The 25,001-nt window shown below is 31.7% G+C and overlaps 3 protein-coding genes across 3 annotated transcripts; 2 read left to right on the top strand and 1 right to left on the bottom strand.

The window, feature by feature from the left end:
* The first annotated feature begins 925 nt into the window (after positions 1–925).
* LOC123207442 (mucin-5AC-like) lies at positions 926–4,360 on the top strand. Its single transcript, XM_044624846.1, has 5 exons — positions 926–1,316; positions 1,416–1,527; positions 2,171–2,285; positions 2,543–3,553; positions 3,853–4,360. The coding sequence occupies exons 1-5, from the start codon at positions 1,187–1,189 to the stop codon at positions 4,114–4,116; spliced, it is 1,632 nt and encodes a 543-aa protein (XP_044480781.1). The 5' UTR covers positions 926–1,186; the 3' UTR covers positions 4,117–4,360.
* A 4,401-nt stretch (positions 4,361–8,761) lies between these two features.
* Positions 8,762–13,116, top strand: LOC123207448 (putative serine/threonine-protein kinase). Its single transcript, XM_044624855.1, has 7 exons — positions 8,762–8,922; positions 9,021–9,123; positions 9,306–9,418; positions 9,506–9,716; positions 9,844–10,081; positions 11,399–11,549; positions 12,469–13,116. Exons 2-7 carry the CDS (start codon positions 9,060–9,062, stop codon positions 12,763–12,765), a joined length of 1,074 nt encoding a protein of 357 aa, XP_044480790.1. The 5' UTR covers positions 8,762–8,922; positions 9,021–9,059; the 3' UTR covers positions 12,766–13,116.
* Positions 13,117–14,667: 1,551 nt separating this feature from the next.
* LOC123207447 (clathrin light chain 3-like) lies at positions 14,668–17,550 on the bottom strand. Its single transcript, XM_044624854.1, has 3 exons — positions 16,952–17,550; positions 15,968–16,121; positions 14,668–15,243 (listed from the first exon to the last, which is right to left on the bottom strand). The coding sequence occupies exons 1-3, from the start codon at positions 17,548–17,550 to the stop codon at positions 14,878–14,880; spliced, it is 1,119 nt and encodes a 372-aa protein (XP_044480789.1). The 3' UTR covers positions 14,668–14,877.
* Positions 17,551–25,001: the final 7,451 nt, after the last annotated feature.

Here is a 25,001-nt window from a genome sequence, read left to right as displayed (position 1 = left end):
TCTCCCTTTTTTTTGGTTGTGTTTGTCTTTAACTCTGATTAAGATACCCATGATCAGAGAAGGGGGAAAAAGTCATTGGAGGGAGAGAAAATTGTTGGAGGAACTTCACCTGAGAATAGAAACCCAATATAGGAGAAATGTAATATTTTAAAATTTAATACTAAATAAAAATTGTTAATTTTTTAAACCATAGATAAAATAAATAAAAATTTATTATTTTTAATATATTATTGATTAAATGATAATTTTATCTCTAAAATTAATTAATTATATTAATTTTAATTATCTATATGTGAGAGTTTAAATTTATAATATTTAATAAGTATTAGTACGAAGATTCACAAATCTTAGGTTAACCTAATATAAAATTACCATTACTTACATTTCCATTAATAAAATACAATAAAAATATTATTATGGGCGGAACTTGACCATACCTCCTTGGTAAGCTTGGTTTAGGGTTTATCTTGATTATATTAAACTTGAGTTAAAATAATTTTAGCTTGAGTTTAAATGATATCGACTCAAATTTAATGAAGTATCAGAAAGTTGTTAATAAATTTATTTTATTAACTTTTTTTCTTGTTTTTTAACAAATTTTCTTCTTTTTTTTTTTTAACATTTTCAGCATTTTTTGTTAATAATTTTATTATTTATTTGAATTAAATTTTTTAAATTTGAATTAATTAGTGTAACTTAGTTTAACTTGAATTTACTGTTACCTGAAAACTATATGTAAATTTTAATTTTATATATATATGTAAATAAAATATTTTATTGAGAAAATAAAATTAGAAAGTTGAATTTATTTTTTGAATTTCAAACTAGCATCAAACAAAATGGCATTCTCGTGAATAAGCATATGTTTCAGGTCAATTAGCTGGAATGTACACAGCCAAAGTTTCAAAATTCGCCATGTCGATCATTTCGCAGCGTCGACTCGTCGCCATATACGAACCAACTCCTGAAGTCCCTGCTCCTCCCCCAATCAATCTCCTTCAACGCAAACGTTGCACTTGTCTTCTTCAACGGTTTCTATTTGCATTTCTTTTGACCGACAATTCTCTGGATCATTTGCTCTGGCTCCAGATCTACGCCTTTCTCTTTTGGTATCTTTATATTTCTATTTGAAAGTAAATAGTAATAAGAGTTTAGCAGAATATTCAGCTGGAAGAAGAAAATCGAGATGGTGATGAAAGAAAGAGATGAAGAGCTTGCTTTGTTTCTTGAAATGAGAAGGCGCGAGAACGAGAAAAGTAATTTTCTTCTTCTTCTTCCCAACTCCGAAGGCATCAATAGTAACAGCACTCCTCTAGGTACGGTGTCGTTTTAGCTTCCTTGTTAGATTTTGACTTTTGAAGATCATCATGCTAGTTTTAATATGATCAAGTGTTTGTTTATGTTGTATTCGCCAGCACATAATAATGGAGGATCTCCCATATCCAGGATTGTGTCGTCCGTTCCGACTAGGAAGACCGCTGCTGAGAATTTCTTGAACTCGGAGAATGATAAATCCGATTATGATTGGTATTGTTTCTGTGAATAATTTCATACTTTTGTGCTGAATAGTATATTGATTAATTCATAATACTGTAATTATATGTGAGAAAAGGGAAGAGTCAACGATGTTAGAAAAAAAAGATGAAGACTTTCTTTTTAAGAAAAAAACTTTGGTGAATAATGTCACATATAAATTTACACTCTTTCTCCTCCATTTTATTATCACTATGATTTTTTTTAATATGTCGCTAAATCATTGAAAAACTAAATTTCAATAGGAAAATCGAAATATCATAGTTTAATACCCGTGTGTTGTTATCTCTATTAGAAATGAATGTGATGGATCTAACGGTGCAAGCCTGTGAGTTTCTTCATCAATGATTAGGCTGTAATTCTAAATTTTGCATAGGATACCTTTATTCTTTTGATGATTCTTCTATGAATTTGTCACAATCCAATCTCTCGGTTTATGTTATAACAATAGCGAGTAAAGCTGGGTTTTTACGGATTTGATTGTTTGACAAAAATTGAATTCTGATACATGCATATGGGGTGGGTTTGACTCTTTTTGTGATTGTAAAGGGTTGTGTTAATATTGTATTTTCATGATAATTTTTGGCAAAGATTGCCCTTTTAGTTTGATACTAATGCTAAATTATTCTGCATTCAGGCTTCTTACACCACCCACTACCCCACTGTTTCCTTCTTTGGAGATGGAACTGCAGAAAAATAAAATGAGTCAAATGGGGATGCCTAATGCTCGTCCAACTGCTTTGAAAACAAGGGTAAAAACCTTTGCTGTTTTACTGGTTGTTTTCGTGCCTTGCCAATTAGTGCTATCAGCTTGTCCATCTGTTGCTCTACCGCTATAAAGTTATTTAATCAACCTCTGTATCTGATCACGTTTGCATATTTAATAAGATTTATTTACTTATAAAGTTCTAGTGATATATGGAATTGTCTTTTTTTGTTGTACGAGACTAGAAAATTGTTGTTTACTACTTGCCATAGCTTGTAAATTCATGGTACCTTGCGATTTCAGCTACCTAATCTTCAGGAAGAACCTGCTTCAAGGAGTAATGTAGCATCAAAGAATCTGACCAAGCCATCTGGACTTAACTCTTGTACTGGCAGCAGGAGGCCGTCACCATCTGGTGGTCGAACTTCTACTACTAGAGTTGCAACATCAACAGGGCGGCCAACTTTATCCACAACAGCTAAGCCTTCAAGACCTTCAACTCCTACTTCAAGGGCCACCTTGCCTTCCTTTAAACCTGCTGCTCCTGAAGTGAGATCCTCAACTCCTACTAGATCCACTGTTCGCTTTACGACACCAACTGCTAGGCCAACTGTAGCAGCTCCTAAACCAGTGCCAAGATCAGCAACTCCAACTCCTAGATCAACATCAAGATCAGCAACTCCAACTCATCGATCAACATCAAGATCAGCAACACCAACGTGTCGGCCATCAACCCCTTCAAATGCACCTATTGTATCTACTCCTGTTCAATCTACTTCAGTGTCAAAGTCAGGTTCCATGACTTCAAAGAATCTTGTTCCATCACGCGGCACTTCTCCAACCGTAAAATCTAGGCCATGGAAACCTTCAGAGATGCCTGGTTTCTCACTTGATGCTCCACCAAATCTAAAGACATCATTGCCTCAACGACCAGCTTCGGCTTCTCGGGGCAGACCAGGGGCACAGAGTGCTCAATCATCTTCTATTGATGCTAATTCTATAGGAAGACGCAGACAGCAGTCTTGCTCTCCATCTAGAGTAAGGACTTCAAACGTTAGTGCCTATGGTAGTGGCAGTTCCATTCCTTTCGAGCGTAAGGCAAATGCCAGTAGTGATGATGGCGTGAATCCAGTACGGATGGGAACCAAAATGGTGGAAAGAGTGGTGAACATGAGGAAACTGGCACCACCAAAGCAAGATAACAATGGCTCCAGCCATAGTAATTCTGCTGGCAAATCGTCCTCATCCCTTGACAGCTCTGGCTTTGGAAGAGCACTTTCAAAAACATCCCTTGATATGGCTTTACGACATATGGTATGCTTTCTTCGTTGCATTTCTCATAACTATAAACTAATTCTAGCTTGGGTTGATAATTGGATCAATAGAATAATATACATTGTTTGCTTGCAACCAAAGATAATCTGAATCTTGATGAAAAGACATAATTCTTAGACCTATATATCAGATGATATCCATTGCAATAGGTTCTTTATTGTGTTGTTTTTAGTTTTTTTTTTCCCATGATTCTGCCTATGTGCTACTTACTAAACGCATTTCATTTTTCCGGATGTAACTCTGCAAACAAACTGATTTTGGCTTTTCTCGATGTGCAGGATATAAGAAAAAGCATTCAAGGTAATCTACGGCCTATAATGGCGAAGATTCCAGCTTCGTCTATTATTAGTGTGAGATCCAGTTCCACAAAAAGCACGACAATCAGTGTTTCAGATTCACCTCTTGCCACAAGGAGCAATGCTAGCTCCGAACCCAGTGTGAACAACAATTCCTTCTGTGTTGATGATATTGAAATGGAATGCAGCAAGGATTGTGGAAGTGAGAGAGGAGATTCATCTCCTGCAGGCCACCATGGCAGGTAAAGCATTTCTGCATGTTATCTATAGGTGGTAACCTCAACCAGCCTAATGCTTAAGAAACAGCCCGTTTCTAGAGCAATCAATGTGTATGGCGACTTTACTTTTTGTCAAATTTGTTAAGAGAGTCTGCAGTTGCATATACTATTTCCGATATATTGCTATGGTACAATACCCATCAGTTAGATCCTGATGAAATGGATCGTAATATGAAGGGTTTCGAGTAATTAAAATTATTTACTTGAGGTGATGACTGTTGTATGAGAATTGCGATTATTGGAAATTGATAAGCTCCGGCCTTCACATGTTCTGCAGAATTTGTAACAGTCAAAGGTCAGAAATTCAAAACACATTCAAAGGTCAAAGCAGAAGTGTTTTGTTCTTCAAGATTTCTTATTTTTCATAGGGCCAAAGGACTTATTCCTCTTTCTCCTCTCCCCCTGCCACAAAGTATGTTTTCCCAATTTTTCCCTCTTTAACTTTGAAAATCTCAATTACCTACCTATAATTAGTTAAAGTTAAAATCGTTATTTTATCTATAATATAAAAAATAAAGTAAAATATAATTTACTTGTTCTTTCTTAAACTTTAAAAAATAAAATATTTCTTCTACTCAAGTTTTAAAAAATGATAGTTCTCTCTTAGGATTTATTTTCCAAATCTCCGATGCTATCTTCGACATCATTGTCGATGACCTCTCTCTCTCTCGAAGCTTTCTTTGTCTCCAATGATCTCTCTTCACTTAGCTAGACTCTCGATCGACATTCAATGAAGCTTCAGAGACGACAGGAGACGAAGTTCTTTTTCTTTCTAGACATTTACGAAGTTTCCTGTCTTCGTCTTTCCAGACCGAATTTGTGTTGACTGGCATTTCAAAGGAGGGAAGAGAGATTGTCGGAGCATAGTGATGCGTTAGAAAAGCTTCGTCAATGACGATGGCGTCGAGGATTGGAAACTAAACCCTAGGAGGGAGAATGCCATTTTTTAAAACTTGGCTTAGAGGGGAAATGATTAGTTTTTAGGGTTTAAAGGGAGAAAAAGATAAAATTTTAAAGAGTTAGGGTTTTGTTAAGTTTAACTATCCATGAGTGGGTAAATGAGATTTTTAAAATTAATGGGAGAAAACTTGAGATAACAATATACTTTGGGTGGAAAATAGTTCTTTCGCCTTTTCATAGACATACAATATTTTGAGACCATTAAAGGGGTCAGAGAAGTTCCCAAATTAAATAAACGTTAAAAAAATATTCAACCAAATAGAGCTACGGCTTGGTGATATGTTGTGTAGATTTTTTAAGTAGAATTATAGTCTAGTGATATATAATGCATTAATCGTGGTTCTAAAACCCGGAGTAGACTAATTGGCTCAATTGGTTTGATTGAGACCCAAAAACAGTAGTAGTTTTGGATGACAATTCAATAGGTTTATTCATTGAATCGCTTTGATGAATGGCAAAATCACTTTCATTTTATATAATTTTGATCGTTGAACAAAATAAAAATTAAAAAATACAAAAGAGCTTTTAATCGGTTCACTAATCTGATCATTAATTAACCAATTCGATTGTTGGTTGAATTGTATCGTGCATTCCTTCCTAATGATATCATAAGATAGTAATTTAACTGGTTTGATTGTAGATCAGATTCCATAATATTTTACATGAATTATTTTAATTTGTTTTGGTGGGTGGGTGGGTGTCATAATGTGAATCGAGTCAACATTTTCAACAACAACAGTAATAAAACACTGTAGCAATGATGAGAAGCAAGTCGAATTCCTATCCTACGAAAACCAATTGATTCCTTCCTTCCTGCCTGCACTATCTATTAATTGAGCTTGTCTTGTCACGCATGATTGACGGTGTATCAACTGAATTATTCTTTTTATTTATTTTTTTTCCCATTTGGCTGGCAACATCTAACGTGAAGATTCAATTATAAATATATTAATATTTGAATAATCTTATCTAGGATTGTAATTGATTTGAATTTGAATTTAAATTGAATAAGATAATGATTTTATTTGTTTTTATAAGATAAATTAAGTTTTAATTTATCAAAATATTTGAATTTAAATTAATTTAAATATTAAAAATTAAATTATTTTTAAATTGAGTTCAAGATTAATTTTCATAAATGTCGCAAATGATTCTTTTATATTTAAATTAATGTGTAAATGATATTTTTTTTAATCCAAGATTTGGTCTGAAAACACTTTTCCACTTTTAGTTTGCATAATTGTCATCCTCCCACCTAAAATCAAACTCTGTTAAAAAAAATTAATAATATAAAAATAAAATAGTAATTTTAATATAAAAATAATAAATTTTTATAAGACTCAAACGTTTTAAACATGATAATTTAACTCTTAAAAAACACAGTTACATTTTATTTAATTATTTAGATGTTTAATTGTCATTTTTGAAACTATTAGGGTCCAAAAGATCCCCAAATTTTTTTAAAATTTCAAATAACCCCATAAAAATTTCATAAGACCCATGATATTTTCACAAATTTTAATTTACCCCTAATAAATGATTATATGACAAGATGGAAGTGAAAGGATAAAAAGAATTTTATATAATTTAATGATTTAAAAGATTATTTTAATTTTTATTAATTAAGGTTATAAGATAATTTTGAAAAATAAAATTATAGAGATAAGACAGTATTTTACTCCCTAATACTATTATTTTATTAACACAATTCAAGTTTTAGATGAAAAATTGTTATTTACGCTTGATTTTTGGTGAAAAAATATTATTTATATTAACTAGAGGTGGAAAAGTTTTTAAGACTAAATCTTGGGTGATAAAATATATTTTACTCTAAAGTAATCTCAAATTGAACTTTATTTAGATTCAACCAAGATCTATTAATAATAATTATAGGTCTAGTTAGTATATTTCGAATTTATCTGTCTAACTAATATGAATGAGACCTCTGATTACCAAAAAAATTATTAGTAATATCTAGTGGCTACATATATAATATGAAAATAGAGTAAAAATTCTATTCATTGGATTCTATTTTATTTGATCAAAGAGTTTAAAGAAATAATTTAAGGGTTTTTTTATTGTCAATGTCAAAAAAAAAATTATTCACAGAAGAGAAAATTAATAGTTAAAAGATCAATCAAAGTCAAAAGACAAATAGACATTCCAACAATAGTGTGAATGGGGAAATTGAAATTTTTACATTAAATGGTCGGTTCATACAAATTTGTCACACTTTTCAAACATCAATCATTTATATTACAAAGATTATATAATATTTAAATTACCTTTATCTTCAACTTTGGGTAAAGGTAAGGTTGGCAAAGTCGCTGAGTTGGCTGTGATCTCCCCAACTTATTATTTTACAGATACACAATTCACATTTGAGTTTATTTTTAATTTTTAGACTAAAACCCCTTTAAATCTTAGAGCTAACTAAAAAAATTCGATCATTAACAATCAACAATTTATAATTTGAATTTATTCTTGATATTTTTATGTAGAGAAAAAAAAATTGTTCATAAGATAAGATAGAAATATAAGAGCTTTTTGTGTATTTAAACAGTAATCTTATACGGATTTTACACTTTAGTCAAATACAAGAATATTTTAGAAAGTTTTTAAAATTTTATGATATAAATATTTAAATTGCAAAAAATATGATAAATTTGTATAACCACATCTGTAAAGTGGCAAAATTTTGAATTTCCCATGTGAATGTGTTGACTTCTTTCTTTATTGACTAATACCCGAAGTTCCATTTTGACATTTCATTGTGTAATAATAATTAAAATATTTTATAAATTCTCAGTTATTAATATTTTTCTAATTTTTTTTAGTTAATATATTATTTATGGAACTTAAGAACATTTCCATATAACTTAAACAAAAATTCAATTAATCATTTATTTTTTTGGGTTATTTTTACTAGAAATATGTTCTTTCAAGGTAATTTTTTTGACTAATATAAATACCGAAATTAGGTGTGATTCATTCCAAACTTAAATTGTAGTTCAAATTGAAATGGTTTAAATTGAAGTCGAATAATTAGAGTTCAATACATGTTGACTTCAAACTACTCTCTACTTTACGTGAGCAAAGTTCGAGTAAACTTTGTTTAAGTTTGATTCGAATATATCTCATATGCAAGAAATGAAAAAAGAAGATGATAGAGTTATATTCGATTTGAGTTGTTTAAACTTGAATTTAGATCGTAATAAAACAAATCAAATTTAAACTAAATATTAGACTTGTTTTCATAAACAAATAAAGTTTGAGTTAGATTGAATATTCAAATTTAAGTTGACTTAAATTATATTTAAAACTAAATTATTTTTAGTTTGAATTTAAATTTCAATTAATTAACTTCAAATTGACTATTTTAAATTAAACGGATATAGAGTTAAACCCTGTTTTGATTCGATTCCAACCCCAGGAGAGGTCCAAAATTTTGAATGAAAGAAGCATATTTGTAACGTAAGATCAGAGACTTGGAAAAAGACAGAGTATAATTAAGGATTGCAGTGTCTTTCCTTGGCCCTTTCGTACAGGAAATTAAACTATGCTATTGTGTTGTCCCTATCATTTCACATATATTTTTTACCTTATTTATTTCTTGTTGATGGCAAACAGAGACTTCCCAAAAAAAGGAACACAGTGGAACAATTCCAATTATAAGTTTAGACCATATTGTATGGTCTAAAATGGATCTTTCTAACACTCAATCTTTGCTTTCTGACTCTATAGATTTCTTTCCCATTTTCAGAAACGGTAGCGTGTCTGCTAACAGAGTTTCTAAAACGCACTCATCACTCGGGTTAGGTTTTAATTTGTAGTGTTTGTTTGTTACTCTTATGAAAATTTTGCGTTTGAATCTGATTTTGCTAATCAATGTATATGTTTTGATCACTTTAGAGATGTGGGTTTGAAGGGTTTGGCTGTTTAGGATCGGCAATGGATTTTAGTTGCTTTGGTGTCTTTGAATCCTGCAAGAAAGACACTCAAAAACAGGTACAAGGTGAGATAATTTAGAGTGATCATATTTCGTGTTATTAATTCTTTGATTTTTTTTTAATTAAAATAATTTCAATTGATGTTGAGATGTTTTAACTTAATTTTGTTTATCTCTAAATTTCTGTTGGATTGAATTATCGTGGCTTACAAGGTTCTGTCAATTCATTTTGTATATATCCTGGTTAGGGATCTCCACCAACAATGTAAAGGTCTTTTCTTACAATTCACTGCGATTAGCAACTGGAGACTTCCATCCATCTAACAAAATCGGTGGAGGTGGTTTTGGAGTTGTTTACAGGGTGAGAGAGATGAACCATGTTCTATTTTGTTCAAAATTTTGTTCGAAGCCGAAAAGTCATGAATTTTTTTCTTTTTTATTATTGCAGGGAGTTTTCAAAGATGGTACCCAAGTAGCCACCAAGTGTCTTTCTGCAGAGTCTAAACAAGGAACGGATGAGTTCTTGACAGAGATCAAAATGATATCAAATACTCGACATCCTAATCTTGTTGAGCTCGTTGGTTGTTGTGTTGAGAACAATAATAGGATATTGGTGTATGCATATCTGGAGAATAACAGCCTTGCAAGAGTTTTGTTAGGTGAGTGTTGCCTTTCTTCTGATTTGGGGTCTTTTGTAGAGCCTATAAAAGTTGTTGCAACAGTTCAGGATTCAGGTGAGCTTTCAAGTTTCTAGGATTATCTAATGTCAAATATTTGTTATTTCAGGTTCAAAAAGTGAACGTATTGCTTTGGACTGGCCTACGAGAGCTAATATTTGCCTTGGTACAGCCTCTGGTCTTGCATATCTTCATGAGGAAGCTGAACCACATATTGTCCACAGAGATATTAAAGCTAGTAATATACTTCTTGATGGCAACTTTCAACCTAAAATTGGAGATTTTGGGCTGGCAAAACTTTTTCCTGACAATGTCACACATGTTAGTACCCGAGTGGCAGGAACAATGTAAGCATGACATTATTGGATTTCACTTTATCATTGAGCTGCCTTGGCTATTTATCTCCATGAAAGTTTGTAATATAGCTGCTTTAAGTGTTTTTTAATATTCTTGGATGGTTATTTTATCATTTTGAATCCTCTCTGCTGTGAGCCTATAACATTTACGGATACAAGTGGTTACGCTCCAGATTCAAAATTTAGCAGGTGTCACTTAAGGGGTCTTGTAAATAATTCCAAAGAAAGTAATTAATAAAAAATTCAATTGAATGTCTATACTTGTGCAGTCTGTCTTATTGTTGTGAAGATAGCTTTTCAAATTAAAATCAATGCTGTGCTTTGTATATATCCAGAATCCATTAAAAGGCACTATTTTTTCCAATTTTATGAATAATATTGTTGAATATTCAGATTTGTTGTTAAGCTTTTAACAAAGCTGCTTCAATGAGGTTGCTTGAAAATTTTGCAGTTGTCTTGTAGTCATGGATGACTTTGCACTTATGATATTTAACCAACCCTTCAAACAGATATTGAGTGCTTGTACATAACCTGAATCACCAGCTAAATTAATGAACATAAGATGGTTAAGAGCTTGTAAAAGATGTGAGCAACTAATAACTGATTGAAGTGAAAAATTTTAACTGTAGACTATGGAGGTGCAGCTGAGAGAAGTAGATCCCAATTTATAGAAATCTGTTAAGCCCCGGGGTAATTTAGGAATTTATTAAAATTAGGATTATTACAATCAGAGCCCAATTTGGATTTAAATTGAATAAATAATATTAACAATTAGGATTACATTAGAAGTCCACTCAGGATTCAGATTGAATATATGATATTATTAATTAGGATTGGGAGTCCTTTAGGGTTAGATTTTTAATTCAATAAATAGTAAGGTTTTGGGAGGATGAGGATCAAAATTAGGGAATCTAAATTCCAAGAGGTGGAGCACGGCCAGTGATCTGTTGTTGGAGCACCGGAGATATTAGGTTTCCAATCCTAATCAGTATCCATTCAATAATATATTCAATTCAGTTTATATAAATTCCATTAATTTTAATTCAATTCAACAAGTACATGCAGGGGATTGCAACAAAATCTCTCTTATAATTTGGGATGAGGATCCCATGAGAGAAAGGGAATGGGACTGGTAAAATGTGATATGGAGCATCTTCTTGTTTCAAACCCTTTGAATTTTCTTGTTCTCATTTTTTGTATAGTTCTTGTCATTCATGTTGTAACATATTCCTACGACCTGTTCATTCAGTGGACTTCTGCTGGCTATTTTTTCTGCTTCTTGGCCTCTTAGTAATGTTCTTTCTGCAGGGGATATTTGGCCCCAGAGTATGCTCTCTTAGGACAACTTACAAAGAAGGCAGATGTATACAGTTTCGGGGTTCTTTTACTTGAAATAATTAGCGGTACTAGTAGCAGTAAGGCAGCATTTGGACAGGATTTTTTGCTTCTTGTTGAATGGGTATGTCTCTAAACTTTATTCAATATTTACATTATTTCACTATTGTTACTTGCTGCAGTTTGTGATAAATTATTTTCAAGTCCCAGGTTGACTGTATCAAGATATGCTGGCATTGATGGCCCACTGAATGTACCTTGGTGATAAATCTGATCATGAAAAGTATTTAAGCATAAAAGAAACCACTTTGACATCGAACAGGATTTGATGTGCTCTATCTAATAAATTGCATTCAGACTATATATTTGACTTTTCTTTCATCCGCATCAGTTGATGTTAGCATCTCATTTTAATTCATGTTTGAAAATTTTTGATATCTTGTGGAAGAGGTTGACTTAGTGTCTATATCTTTTAATCTTCCCAAGTCAATGGATGATGGAGATGTTTTGCCCTCATTAGGGCTGCAATCAAGTTGAGCAGAATGTTGTTTGGCTTCAAGCTGGGAAGTTGCAAGTTTGATGTCGAGCTTGAGATAGGAACAACTAGCTTGAGCTCAACTCAAAAAATTATAGTTGAAACACATAATTTATATATTTATCAATTATCCCAAAGTTAGTGAGTAAAATTTTAAGTGTAAATGCGAGATTTTGAACTTTTAGGGGTTTATTGATATTTGATTTGTAGCTTGCCTTGTTTGCAGCCCCAGCCCTTCTGATTATTTTCATCCTTAGTACAACATTGGAGATAGTCAAGCATGTAGTCTTGTTAGATTCTTTGAACTAATGTCTCATTGTTTATCGATCAAGAATTCAGCTGTTGAATATATTTTGTGGATACTAAAGATTGTCCTTTCATTCTGAAAAGTTGGTCAAGTTTTGTTTTTTTTTTGTCCACTTGATTTTCCCAAAGTTTACATTTGTTTGATAAACTAAATGCAAATTGCAATAATCTTTTGATGACTGAAATTTGAATGCAATTGCAGACATGGAAACTAAGAGAACAAGGCAGGCTTCTGGAAATTGTCGACCCAGAACTGATTCAATATCCAGAAAATGAGGTGTTGCGTTTCATCAAGGTTGCTCTTTTTTGCACTCAAGCTGGTGCCAATCAAAGGCCCTCAATGAAGCAAGTAGTAGAGATGCTTTCCAAAGAAGTGAACCTTAATGAAAAGCTGCTGACACAACCCGGTGTCCACAAGTTTAAAAACTCTCAACACTTTGGTAGTAGCTCGGAGGAGACTTCTGAATACAAAAAAGCCAAGCAATATGTATATTCTTAGTTGCATGGTACCCTCAACTCAACTCATTCAGTTTCTTGGATCTCATTGTTGTCAGTTTTTTAACCACTTGATGTGTGTGTGTGTGTGTGTGTATGTATATATATTTGGCCCCATAGTCTTTAATTACAGGGATACATAGAATTTTAACTCAAAATTTAGGTGGGTGAGAGAAAGATGAGTCTTTAGCACATTTATACCTATAAATTTATACATCTCAAGTATGGAGTTGGTATTTCATTTGATTGTACCAAAGCGAAATACTTTGTGTACAAATGATGGATACTAACAGATATAAACAAATTGATGTGATATTATGAAATTAGATAATATAATTGTTTATTTTATATCTAATTCAAACTCATGTAATTGCATTAAACATGATAGTTTGTTTGTATTTATTTTAACATTTACATTTTGTACATCAAATATTACTGTTTTCTCTTTATTGTATTGTATATTTTGAATAGGATAATACTATGTGTACTTATAATGAATACTGATAATGATTTATTAGCTTGTGATTGGGTATTATTTTTTTTATTAATTTAAAATTACTTAATAATATAATAACACGATATCATTGATATATATTCAATCAGATGGTAATATATTATCATTAGTATTCAAATTGGCACATATAGTTTTATTATTTTAAATTATAGTTATCAGTATGCTAAAATACATAATACAACATGATATATATGTAAAATGATATATATTATGAGCTGTATTGAATTAATACAATATAGTGGATTTATTGTACGATATGATATATATTACGATATGAATATATATATTTTTTTAGAGAAAATCATGGTATAATAGAAGTGTGTATAAAAAATTTTAAATTTTAAAAAATGTTTGTGATATTTTTTAAATTAATAACATATCAATTGGATTTTTTATTATTTTATTTTTTAAAAATTATATCATACGATACAATATAATGTTTAATATATGATACAAAAAATTTAATTTTTAATATGCGATATGATACGTGATTGACTACTATGTTTGGAATAACTTTACTCTTGCATATTTTATATCCTTAATTTTGTATACCAAATCGTATGGATCTAATGTTGTCCGATGAAATCACAAAACTATATCCACGTCATGCTATTTGTCGGAATATAATGTTAAAAAATAATGTCACTAATAAATATTTTCTTTGACAAAATTTATTATCTAATTTAGGCAGGAGATTATTTTTCGTTCAAAGTTTGTTGAAATGGGAAGTTTCTAACTCTTAGGGTTCGTTTGGTTTCAGGGATTGAAAGATTATTTTGATAATCTATCTTTTATTACTTATATTATTTTATTCGATTTATCAGTAATAAAAAATTACAGTAATCTTTTATTATCAATATTGACGTGACAAATAATATAGGTAATAATCTTATTATCACCTTCATCTTAGATATTAAAAGATTATCAAAATAATTTTAATTTTATTATAATTATATTATTATTTATTAATTTTTTGAGATAAAAATAAATTTATTTAAAATTAATATAACAAATAATATAAAAAATATTTAAAAATAATTATATTCAATGACATTTAAATAAATTTTTCTATTACCTTTAATCAAACACAATAATTATTTATACCTATCAAATTTTATTAAACATAATAATTATTTATATCTATTAATTTTTTATACCCATTAATTATATCAAATTTGGGCCACGCTGGGCATTCAGGCTTCAGCATAGGAAGCGAAAGGTGATTATAACACTCTGCTCCTACAGTGTGAATTGCCTGGGCAAAGCTCTCTATTTCCCCAAGAACTATGGCATGCTACTCATCAATTCTAATTACATAAAAGCCAAGGACAATTGTTTTAAGGCGGAGACAAAAAAAAAAAAAAAAAAAAAAAAAAAAAAAGACGAAACAAATTAGCTAGAAAAAGCACATCCTAACATCAGCAAAATTGATACAGGAAAAACAAATTTTTCTGCAAGAAAAATGCCACATGCCTCAACTAGCACATCAGAAAGACTGACTTCCAGACATTAACAAAGTTCAATATCATGCCAGAGAAACATCTCTGGACCATGGAAAATTACTTTTCACATAAGCAGATTCAGCTGGCAGTATGTTATCTATCAAGCTGCAGCTACAGCATCAGGAGTAGTGGTGGCTGCGGCTGCAGGCTTCAGGGGAGCAGCAGCAGCAGCAGGAGTACCTGTTTTAGCTTCCCTTTTAGGTTCTGAAGGTGGCGGTGGTTTGGGCTTCATGTGAGCAGGAGGATTATGCTTGAGCTTTGTAAGTATTTGTCGCAGCCTTGAGCAGTCCGTTGCCTTTCCAGGCTTAGGTCCCTGAATCACAACAATGGACGGCTTCTTCTTATCCTGATCTTTCTTCCCCCTTTTCTCTATAGCTGGCACCTCATAGGGAATGAGTTCTGCAATTGCCTTCCAGCAGTTCTTTAAAGCCTCAGCATGAAACTTCTCACGATTTGCCAAAAACAGCTGACATATTATATCCAGGCACTTAAATTAGGGTAGGTAAGATTTGCAAAGTAGATGGACACTTCCATACTAGATCTGTGTCAAGTAATTAGTGTACCTGAATAATTAATACTTTTAATCCCAAAAACACATAACCAAATGATTCTTAGTTTTGCAGATACTTTTTTCACTTCAGGTCCTATTCTTCTCAGTTAGCTTAATTGTAGCACCCTAGTCTTTATAATATGCAAATCAAAAATAAAGAAAAGAGACCAATTTACACTGTAGAACTGCCTAAGTACATCAGGTTTTATTAACTTCTTAGCATGCTTTCTACGATACAATGCCAGAGTTATCAGCACATTCCTGTCGCCTAAAAATTAAACTTCCAATCTAGGCACAAAATTCCTTTTGTGCCATGTACATTTTCAAAATATACAAATGCGTGACTGGGAAGAGAGGGAGATCAAATCAAGGAACTAACATTCATATTTATAGACATGGTAGTTTGGGATATAAGGATTATGTTCACATCTGCCCTAAATATAGGGAAATTATTTCTCAAAGTAGTGGGAAAGACAGCAGTTTGAGTGTCTGATGAATATTTGGATTAAAGTATTTTTTTAAGATTATTGACAACCAAAGTCTGTCTTAACATATACTATTAGAGCACATTGTGATTGACGACATTAACCTTTACTGAAAAAAAAAATAAACACCTTCATAGTGTCCAGTCTTATCTCACCTTCTCCTTCTCCCTGTTAGAATCTTTGTTTTTCTCCATACCAAGGGCTCGCTTCTTATAGAACTCAATTTTGTACTGCTCTGCTTCCTCAATAATTTCTTGTAGCATTTCTTTCTCCTTCTTCTCCTTCTCCTCAAGTCTTATTGCATTTTGTCTGCATATCCCCAAAACCAATTACACCAAAAATCAGCGCAGATCATACTTGCACAGAAACAAATGCACATAATTAATTTAAAAAGTAGGTAGTTAATAAAAAGTTAAAAGTTTAGCTTGCTCGAAATTTAATGATATTAAACCAACAGTAACCACTATGATATTGATTCGGTAACCTTGCAATGTAAGAAAAAAAGAAAAATTAATTTTCAATGATCGATTCGACCATTAGGGAGATCTAAAAGTAGCCACTGTTGGCCTACAATGTTCCTGGAACAGCAAGGTAACACTTACCCTGTATCCAATAAGGACATACTAACAGTATAATATAGTTTAATATTTAATTATGAAACTAAATCGGTGCCCATAATATATATACATAATCTTATGTTTTAATTTTTTTTTTTTTATAACGAGAAAGCCCATTCGAATTGGCTTGCCATTATTATGGACCGAACCAAACACACGAGGTAGGACAAACCCGGATCCAGTGACCAAACCCACAACGACTAGATAAGTTAATACTTTCTTATATATAAATTTTCCTTTTTTCCTACTCAAGTTAACCCCTTGCAGGTAATATAATGATTCACATAATAACTCAGAGCATTAATAACAGAAGCATATTATCAGAACATTAAAAATAAGAAATTATTAATGTAAAATGAAATAATTTAAGGAATATTATCTTTCAACAACATGTTGAAACCATGAACTTGACCTCAATTTTATGAACAAAACACCATAATCCAAGGCTCATGTACACCTAGAACTCCGTGAAAACAGTATTAAAGTGTCGACAAAATTATGTAAGTGAAGTCGCTGGCTCACCTACGCCACTCTCTGAGAGCAAAGCCCTCCTCTGCTGGCATCTCAGCCGGTGGTGGCAAGATCGAACCGTCCACTCCACCTAGACCTCCATGAAAACTCTTACCGTTTTGCTCAGACGAGAAAGTTGAGAATCCAAGACCGGACGAGTAGATTGAAGGTGGCGATGGAGTATCCGGCACTGGATTCGAAGAAAAAAATTTTTCTCCGACGCTGTACGATTGGCTAGTGAAGACTGGTGATGAGTCACCGGCAAATTCCTTGATGGAGTCGGCATCGAAGTTAGAAAAAGATGAGGGAAATCGTTGTGAAGAAAGGCGAGGTTCGTAGCCGATGTAGCCGTCGTCATCAAAGGGACGAGTCGAACCGCTGAGTTGTGACTCGTCACCGAAAGATCCAGTGATCGAGGACATGGCTGCGACCTTGACACTTGATGATCTCTCCGCCAAATGTTTCGTTGAGGACTGAAGAATAAAATTACTTACTGTCTTTTCAAGGAAAATTCCAGGTGAATAACGTGGTGCATGCAAAATCACCGCTACCACAAACGTGTCAGACTCTAATTGAGTTAATTGCTGTGCTAACGAATGATGTATCGACATATCATCAAGTAGCATGGAAAATACTATTTCTGATATTTAACTAATTTAGACAGCGCCACCTTTTCCTTATCTGTCCCCACTACCTGGAATATTCATCATCAATTGCGTGACAGGAGGTTCCACGACCTGGAATCTTATGGCATGAGAGATGTTTGGGTGTGATCGAGGGACAGTCTTCTGATGGACACGATTCGTCCTGATGCGATGAAAATGATCGGCCGCGGATTGAGGGAGAAAATTAAGGTAAATTTTTCAATTTTTAAATATTTTTTTAAATAATAAATTTACTCTTAATTTTTATTTAAATTTTTATAATTTAAGGATGAGAATTTGAAAAATAAATCAAACATGCGTGAAAATGTTTCCTTTGGCCCTTGATTTAACTATAAATATTTTGAATCCTGTTAATATTAGTTATTTCCAAAAGTACCCCTGTGATCAAATGTTGCAACGATATTAATTTTATAATATTTCATGCATTAATTTATGTAAAAATTATCAAAAATAAAAAAAGAACCACAAAAAAAAGAGAAAAACCATTAGATGACTTACTAAATTTGAGTCCACTTAACTTGAATTTGAACTAAAGTTATTTTAATTTGAATTTGAATTTAATTAATTTAAACAAAATATTAAACTAACTTAATTTCCATCGAACCTTAATGGAATTATTTAATTGTTGAGCTTAAGCATAATTTCCAAGTAATTTGCCCCAAAAATCGAATCATTTAGGCAAATGATTCATTCATGTGGGTGGAGAATTGGTTAACAAAATTAATGTTTTTGACCTCTTTTTAGTACCTTTGTATTCCTAGAAATTGGATTATATTTAGGGATGACAACGGAAAAGGATGGGGAGGGGATATCAATCCCTATCCTTGTTTTCGTCTTTGTAGAGGATCTAAATCCTCGTTCTTGTTACGAGTATGATAAAAATTCTCTATCATCTCTTTATGAAGAAAAATCTCCTCTCTGTTCTCATACCCATTTTTGTTGGGAAAAATCTCCTCTTTTTATCATCTAAACACAATATAAATAATTAAATAATAAAATTAATCAACCCATTATTTCAAATGTCACAACTATCATATATTAACTACATTAATATGTACAATAAAAATATAAATAAATTTGAAAAATATAAATTATCTAAAACTATAAGGATATGTTAATATTTTAAAATTTTTTTATTAATATAAAGGGGCGAGGATGAGGACGGGGACTAGGACGGGGATAGGGGCGAGGGTGAGGTGGGGACTGGGTAAGGCGAAGAAGGGACATATGTATCATTATCTCCTATTACGAGAATATTTTTTGTCTCCGTATCCATCCCTATCCTCGTCATTTTTTTTTCCTATTTTTATTAGAGAATTCTCTTCCTATTATGGCCAGAGATAGATTTGGATTGAAATTACTATTTGTAACACCCGTAGGTATGCTAAAGGGCATATCCGTCTTTTGTCTTTGTACATGTATAATTATTAGAAAATAATTAATACATATAAAATAGTTGACACAACCGTGTGGGGAGGCCACATGCACATGTGTGTTGCAAAAAGGGCAAACTTGTCTTTTCCTGTTTGTTGCTTCATATTTGACTAAGTTTGGGTGATATGCATGCTCGTGCATCATCAACAGATTTGAATTTGAGAGAAGGATGTGTTTGGCGATGGCTTTGGAACATGGCTTTAATCATGCAATGACACACACGTCTGTGTATCACTATTTGAAATGAAAATAAAGACAATCGCAAATATGTTTGGCTCATTTTTTCCCTAATATTCTTTAGCAAAATAGAGAGATTAAGGGAGCTTTTTTTAGCCTTGAAGTAGTGGATGCGGGGAGTAATCTTGGGAGGACCGATCAAGCCACTTGAAAAAGGCGTAGGCATTATCAGAAGAAAGGTAAGTAATGTGATCCTCCACCTAAGATTTTATTTTGATGGTTTTGCAAATCCTAGTGTTTATTTTGTCTAAGTTAGTGTGTAATTGTTAGATTACCATGACAGTTTGATTATGATTGTGTGTGTAATGAATGACATGAAGTAGTTGTGTTATGTTAGGTGATTCAAGTGAATAGGGTGATATAAATGACATTATTATGTTAGGGTCTAGAAGTAATGATGTTTAGTAATTTAAATATGTTTGTTGATCATATTAGAATCAGAGTTTTCATTGACAAGTGGTGCAACATGGATTTTTCGTGTAAGAAATTCATAGGGTAGATTACTGTTATTTTAAAGGTTTGATTCATGCGGATTGTGTTGGAATTGTTGAATGAGTTAGAATAGTTTCATGATTTTCGATTCATGGATGTTGTGAGAAAATGATAGTAGTGCTAGTCGACTATTCTAGATACTTAAGGATAGGTTTTCGATGGTTGCAATCTATCATTACAAGCAAAATAGAAATCTGGGAATTTAGTGATGCACAAACATGTGTCACTTGACACACGATTGTGTGTGTTCGGGGAAAATTCTTCCTGTGTAGTTCAAGGCCATAGGGGTGTAAAATTGGGGTTGGATACACGCCTGTGTGGTATAGGACAGATGGTCGTGTATCCTATCCTAATTGACATGCCCGTGTGCAATTCATGCAAGGTCATGTGATAAGAGTGAGAATACAGTTGTGTACTTTTGGAAAATTTGAGAATAAGAACATGAGAGGTTAATAGGAAAAATAAGGACTTCAAATATAAGAATGAGTTTATAAATGACTAAATTACCTGTAAAAGCGATGAGTATGAGGAAAGTCAACGGACAGGCCCTAACGAAGGTTGTTGATGATGAGAATCATTATGGGTGTACCGAACTGTATGAATGGTAACATGTTTCTTGATTGGAGAGATTTCAAGTAAAAAATGGGGAACGATGTACTTTACTAGTATGAACAACTGAACTGTGTGTAGAATGGAAGTGAAAGCAGGGCTAATATTTATATATGATCTTGATATCCTTAGATAATTATGCACTGACGACACACATCATAGCATTTGAGATGTATATGCGATGGTAGGAAAGGTTTGGGGTCTCACTACTCTTTGATATGATATCCTTAGCCCAAACCGGATTGATATGTGTATAACGTACACCTTATGAATGACATTCAAGATGTCACTTGCTTTTACTATACGTTTGAGATGTCAACATACATCATTTGACACTACTCATCTAGATGACCTTGCCACTAGTAATGGGCGGTGGGAGTCGAGATAATCCATATGAACATCTGGAATGCTAGAAAAACATCATTAAAACCTCAAATTGAGAAATAAAGAACACTTATAAATTATTGGATATGCATATGTGTATTACCTACTTACTGAGTGTGTTTCACTCATGTGTTCTGTTTGTGTGGTTTTACAGATAGAGTTTTGGGGTAGCAAGGGAGCCATCGAGTCAACTTATAGTGGAACATGAAGGCAAGGGTGATTTTGTCATTTTCATTATGATAGGATGTTTTATGTATTTTGAATTATTCATTTCTGTTTATGCATATTCAATATGTAATTTGGACTTTTTTGGATTTATATAATTGAACTTTCATATAAAATTAATACACTTTTGAGATTTGTGAGATTTTCATTAATAAATTATATTTGATAGTATTTCTCCGCATGTAAAATTTTAGTTTGATACGTCTTTTCGAATATTAAAAACTGGGTTTTATACCATCTTTAATTATATTAAGTGGCCATATGGGTGTCCTATTAAAAGGACACCGGTAATTTATATTAAAAAAGATATGTTCGAGTGGGATAATTTTTCATTATAAAGATGAAAAGATTATTTAATTAAAATAAATTAATAATACGTATAAATAAATTAATACATATAATTAATATATCTGGTTGATAATAATAAACAATATTAATATTAATATATTAATATATTTAAATATATTTAATATATTAAATTAAAATAACAATATAATAATAAAATATTACATTTTATATAAATATAAATATGAATATATATATATATATATATATATATATATATATATATATATATATATATATATATATATATATATATATATATATATATATATATATATATATATATAAAATTAATTAATTGAAAGAGAAAGATGAAAGCAAGATCAAAATATATTCGATTGAGGAACGGAGAACAAAGGTAGAGAGAAGTATTTTTGTCACTTTGTGTGTTATTGCATCAAATAAAGGAGAAATATACCATAATACAAAGGGAGGGGATGCCTCATATAGACATCCTTCACCGCCTAAGGTAAGACAAATTTTGTCTAATTGTACTTCATGCAATAAGGGCAGCCCTCCAAACATTAAGTGTATTGGTATTTTAGTCTTTAATATACACTTCATAAAATTATTAAGCCACCAAAATATTTAATGCATTCGCACATCAAACTTGCTTACGTGATGAAAAATCCACTATATATATAACACTTTCTTTCAGAGTTTTACCATTTAAAAATAATTACATTAATTTTGTTAAGAAAAAACTCAATAAGATAAAAATAAAAGTAGATGAATATAATTATTAAATGCTCTGTAAAGTGAGGTTAAATGTGTTTAAATTATCTTATTAAAAATCTTACTAGGAAAACTCAATAGGATAAAATCTAGTGAAGGAAAAAATAGTACAATTCACATTTTGTTCAATGTGTGACACACTTAAATAATTTGCTCCCTTTGATAAATGCTTCTTCTGATGAATGTATCCCCTAATTATAGTGAGATTAATTTGGTTGCCTGTTGAGTAACTGTATACCGATGTTATACACTAACTTTTTAAATATTGATGTTAGTAATATCTTTGTGAACAAATTTGTAATCACTAGATCGTATTTGCTTGATATCAATCATTTGGCTCTACTAGAACTCATGAATGTAAAAGAACTTCGGTGAAATATATTTGGTTCTATCTCGTTTAATGTATCCTTCTCTAATTTGTGCAATACACGTTGCATTGTTTTCATATAATATAGAAGGAGTGTCTGTTGTAGAAGGAAAATTGCATATATTTCGAATGTGATGGATAATAGACTTTAACCATATGCATTATCAGCTAGCTTTATGGAGAGTTAAAATCTTTGAATGATTTGAAAATGTTGCAACCAAAGTCTGTTTGATGGATTATCAGGATATTGTTGTGTCATTATAAATAAAAACATATTACATTTGTGAATGAGCCTTATAGGGTTTAAAAAGATAATCAACATCTGCATATTCAATCAAACTAGGATTTTTAGGGATTTGATATAATAAAATAATTTCAAATCTTTAGTTCCACATAGGTAATGAAATATATGCTAGATTTTGTTCCAATGGTGATAGATTGGTTTAGAGCTAAATCGGGTCAATAAATTCCTCGGTTTAGTGTATTGGGCCAAATATAATGGGCTCTAATGGCATTAAGATATAGTACTTCAAGAGCAAGTATCTTTTCATCTTCTTCTTTAGAATGAAATGAGTCATTTTTCGAATCGAAAGACCGAACAACCATTGGGGTGCTTAAAAGATAAACCTTATCCATATCAAAGCATTTTAAAAAGTTTTTAATATACTCTGATTGACGGATAAGTATTCCATTTGAATTATGTTCAATTTACAGACCGAGACAATATTTTGTTTTCCTTAGATCCTTTATTTCAAATTCCTTTTTTAGATATTCAATAATTTTTGAGAGCTTTTCAGGAGTTTCAATTAAATTCACGTTATCAACATAAACTGTTACAATGACAAATCCCAATTTTGAAATTTTGATAAAGACACATGGACATATAGAGTCATTCACATAACCTTCTCTTTTCAATTATTCACTACGGTGATTGTACCATATTCTTTTATATTGTTTTAATTTATATAATGATATTTGCAGCTGGATTTAGCACATGCTTTTTGGATTAACCCTTTTTACTTTGGGTAATTTATATCCTTCAGGGAGTTTCATATAAATTTTAATATTTAAATTTTCATACAAATAAGCAGTAACTACGTCTACTATACGCATTTCTAGTCTTTTAAATACTGTTAAACTGATTAAATATTTAAATATGATTATATCCATCACAAATATATATGTTTCATCAAAGTCTATACATGGTCTTTGGAAAAAACCTTAGGGCTATAAGCTTTGCTTTATATCTAGTAATCTCATTTTTCTCATTTCTTTTTCTCAAAAATACCTATTTATATCCAATGAGTTGAACGTCTTTAGGTGTTGGTACTACAGATCCAAACACTTGACGTTCTGCAAGTGAAACTAATTCTACTCAAATTGCTTTTTCCTATTTAGATCAATCATGTCTTTGTCTATACATAACTATAGTACATGGTTCAAAATCATCATCATTCATAATTCCAGTAGCTATTGCGAATGAAAATACATCATATGTATTTTTATTTTCTTGTATTTCAATAGCTACTGCGAATATGAATTTACGGTTTCACATCTCTCTTATCTAAACATAATTTATAGAGGTTTCTGTATTTTTATTTTCTTATATTTCAGGAGTTTGTTTCACTTCCAGGTTTTAGTTTCTTCAAAGACCATATTCTTTTATGGAGAAATATCAACGAGTGTAGACTCTTCAATTATTTCAGGATTATCATATTGATATCTGTTTGGTTCTTTGCCTTTTTTTTTAGGCCAAAAGACTATTTCCCACCCAAGGTATGCTGCAATCTCAAGTTTCCACTCTTTATCTTTGATAATACCAAATATCCACCCATGAGTAGTTAAAATTAACGGAACCCTAACCCTTTGAAATTTTATCTCTTTTTGCCCCCTTAAGCTTTAAAAACTAAAAGTTTCCCCTAGCCTAAGTTTTAAAAAATAACAGTTTCACCCTAGGGTTTTGTTTTGAAATCTTCGATGACATCTTCGACTCCATTGCTGACGGTCTTTCCCTCCTGAAACATCCTCTCCTTCCGGCGATCTCCTTCCGGCGATCTCTTTCCTCCCATTTGGACGTCTGATTAGCGTCGAAGAAGCCTTGGAAGACAAAGAACTTCGTCAAGGAATGTGTCTTTAATTTGATTATTTATGTTAACATTTTAGCAAAAACAACATTTCGAGTGACAATAAACAAACATGAGACCATCAAACAGATACATCAATTAAAACAATAAAATAACGAAATGACCCATTTGGTGGATGAATGAGTCCACATATGTCCCTTTGAATCATTGTAGAAATGAAGGGGTTCAACTCCAATTTTGGAAGGAGATTGTCTGATTATTAATTTGTGTTGCGAATAGGTGGTGCATAATTTTTCTCTAGACAATAAAATCTTGTGATTCTTTAGTGTATGTCCATGCCCAAATATAAAGACTTTTATATCAGAGAACTTTTGGTTTGATATTGTGTAGGTTTCAATTGCCTTTATGATTGTATAATACAATCCAGATGATAAAACAAACAACTTTTCTAGTACGTGCCTTTTTCCGGAGGCATTATTGGTGAT

The sequence above is a fragment of the Mangifera indica genome, unplaced genomic scaffold, assembly GCF_011075055.1.
Source record: "Mangifera indica cultivar Alphonso unplaced genomic scaffold, CATAS_Mindica_2.1 Un_0078, whole genome shotgun sequence".
Taxonomy (NCBI): domain Eukaryota; kingdom Viridiplantae; phylum Streptophyta; class Magnoliopsida; order Sapindales; family Anacardiaceae; genus Mangifera; species Mangifera indica.
Note: the sequence above shows the minus strand (reverse complement) of the source record. Positions and strands in the feature narration are given on the sequence as shown.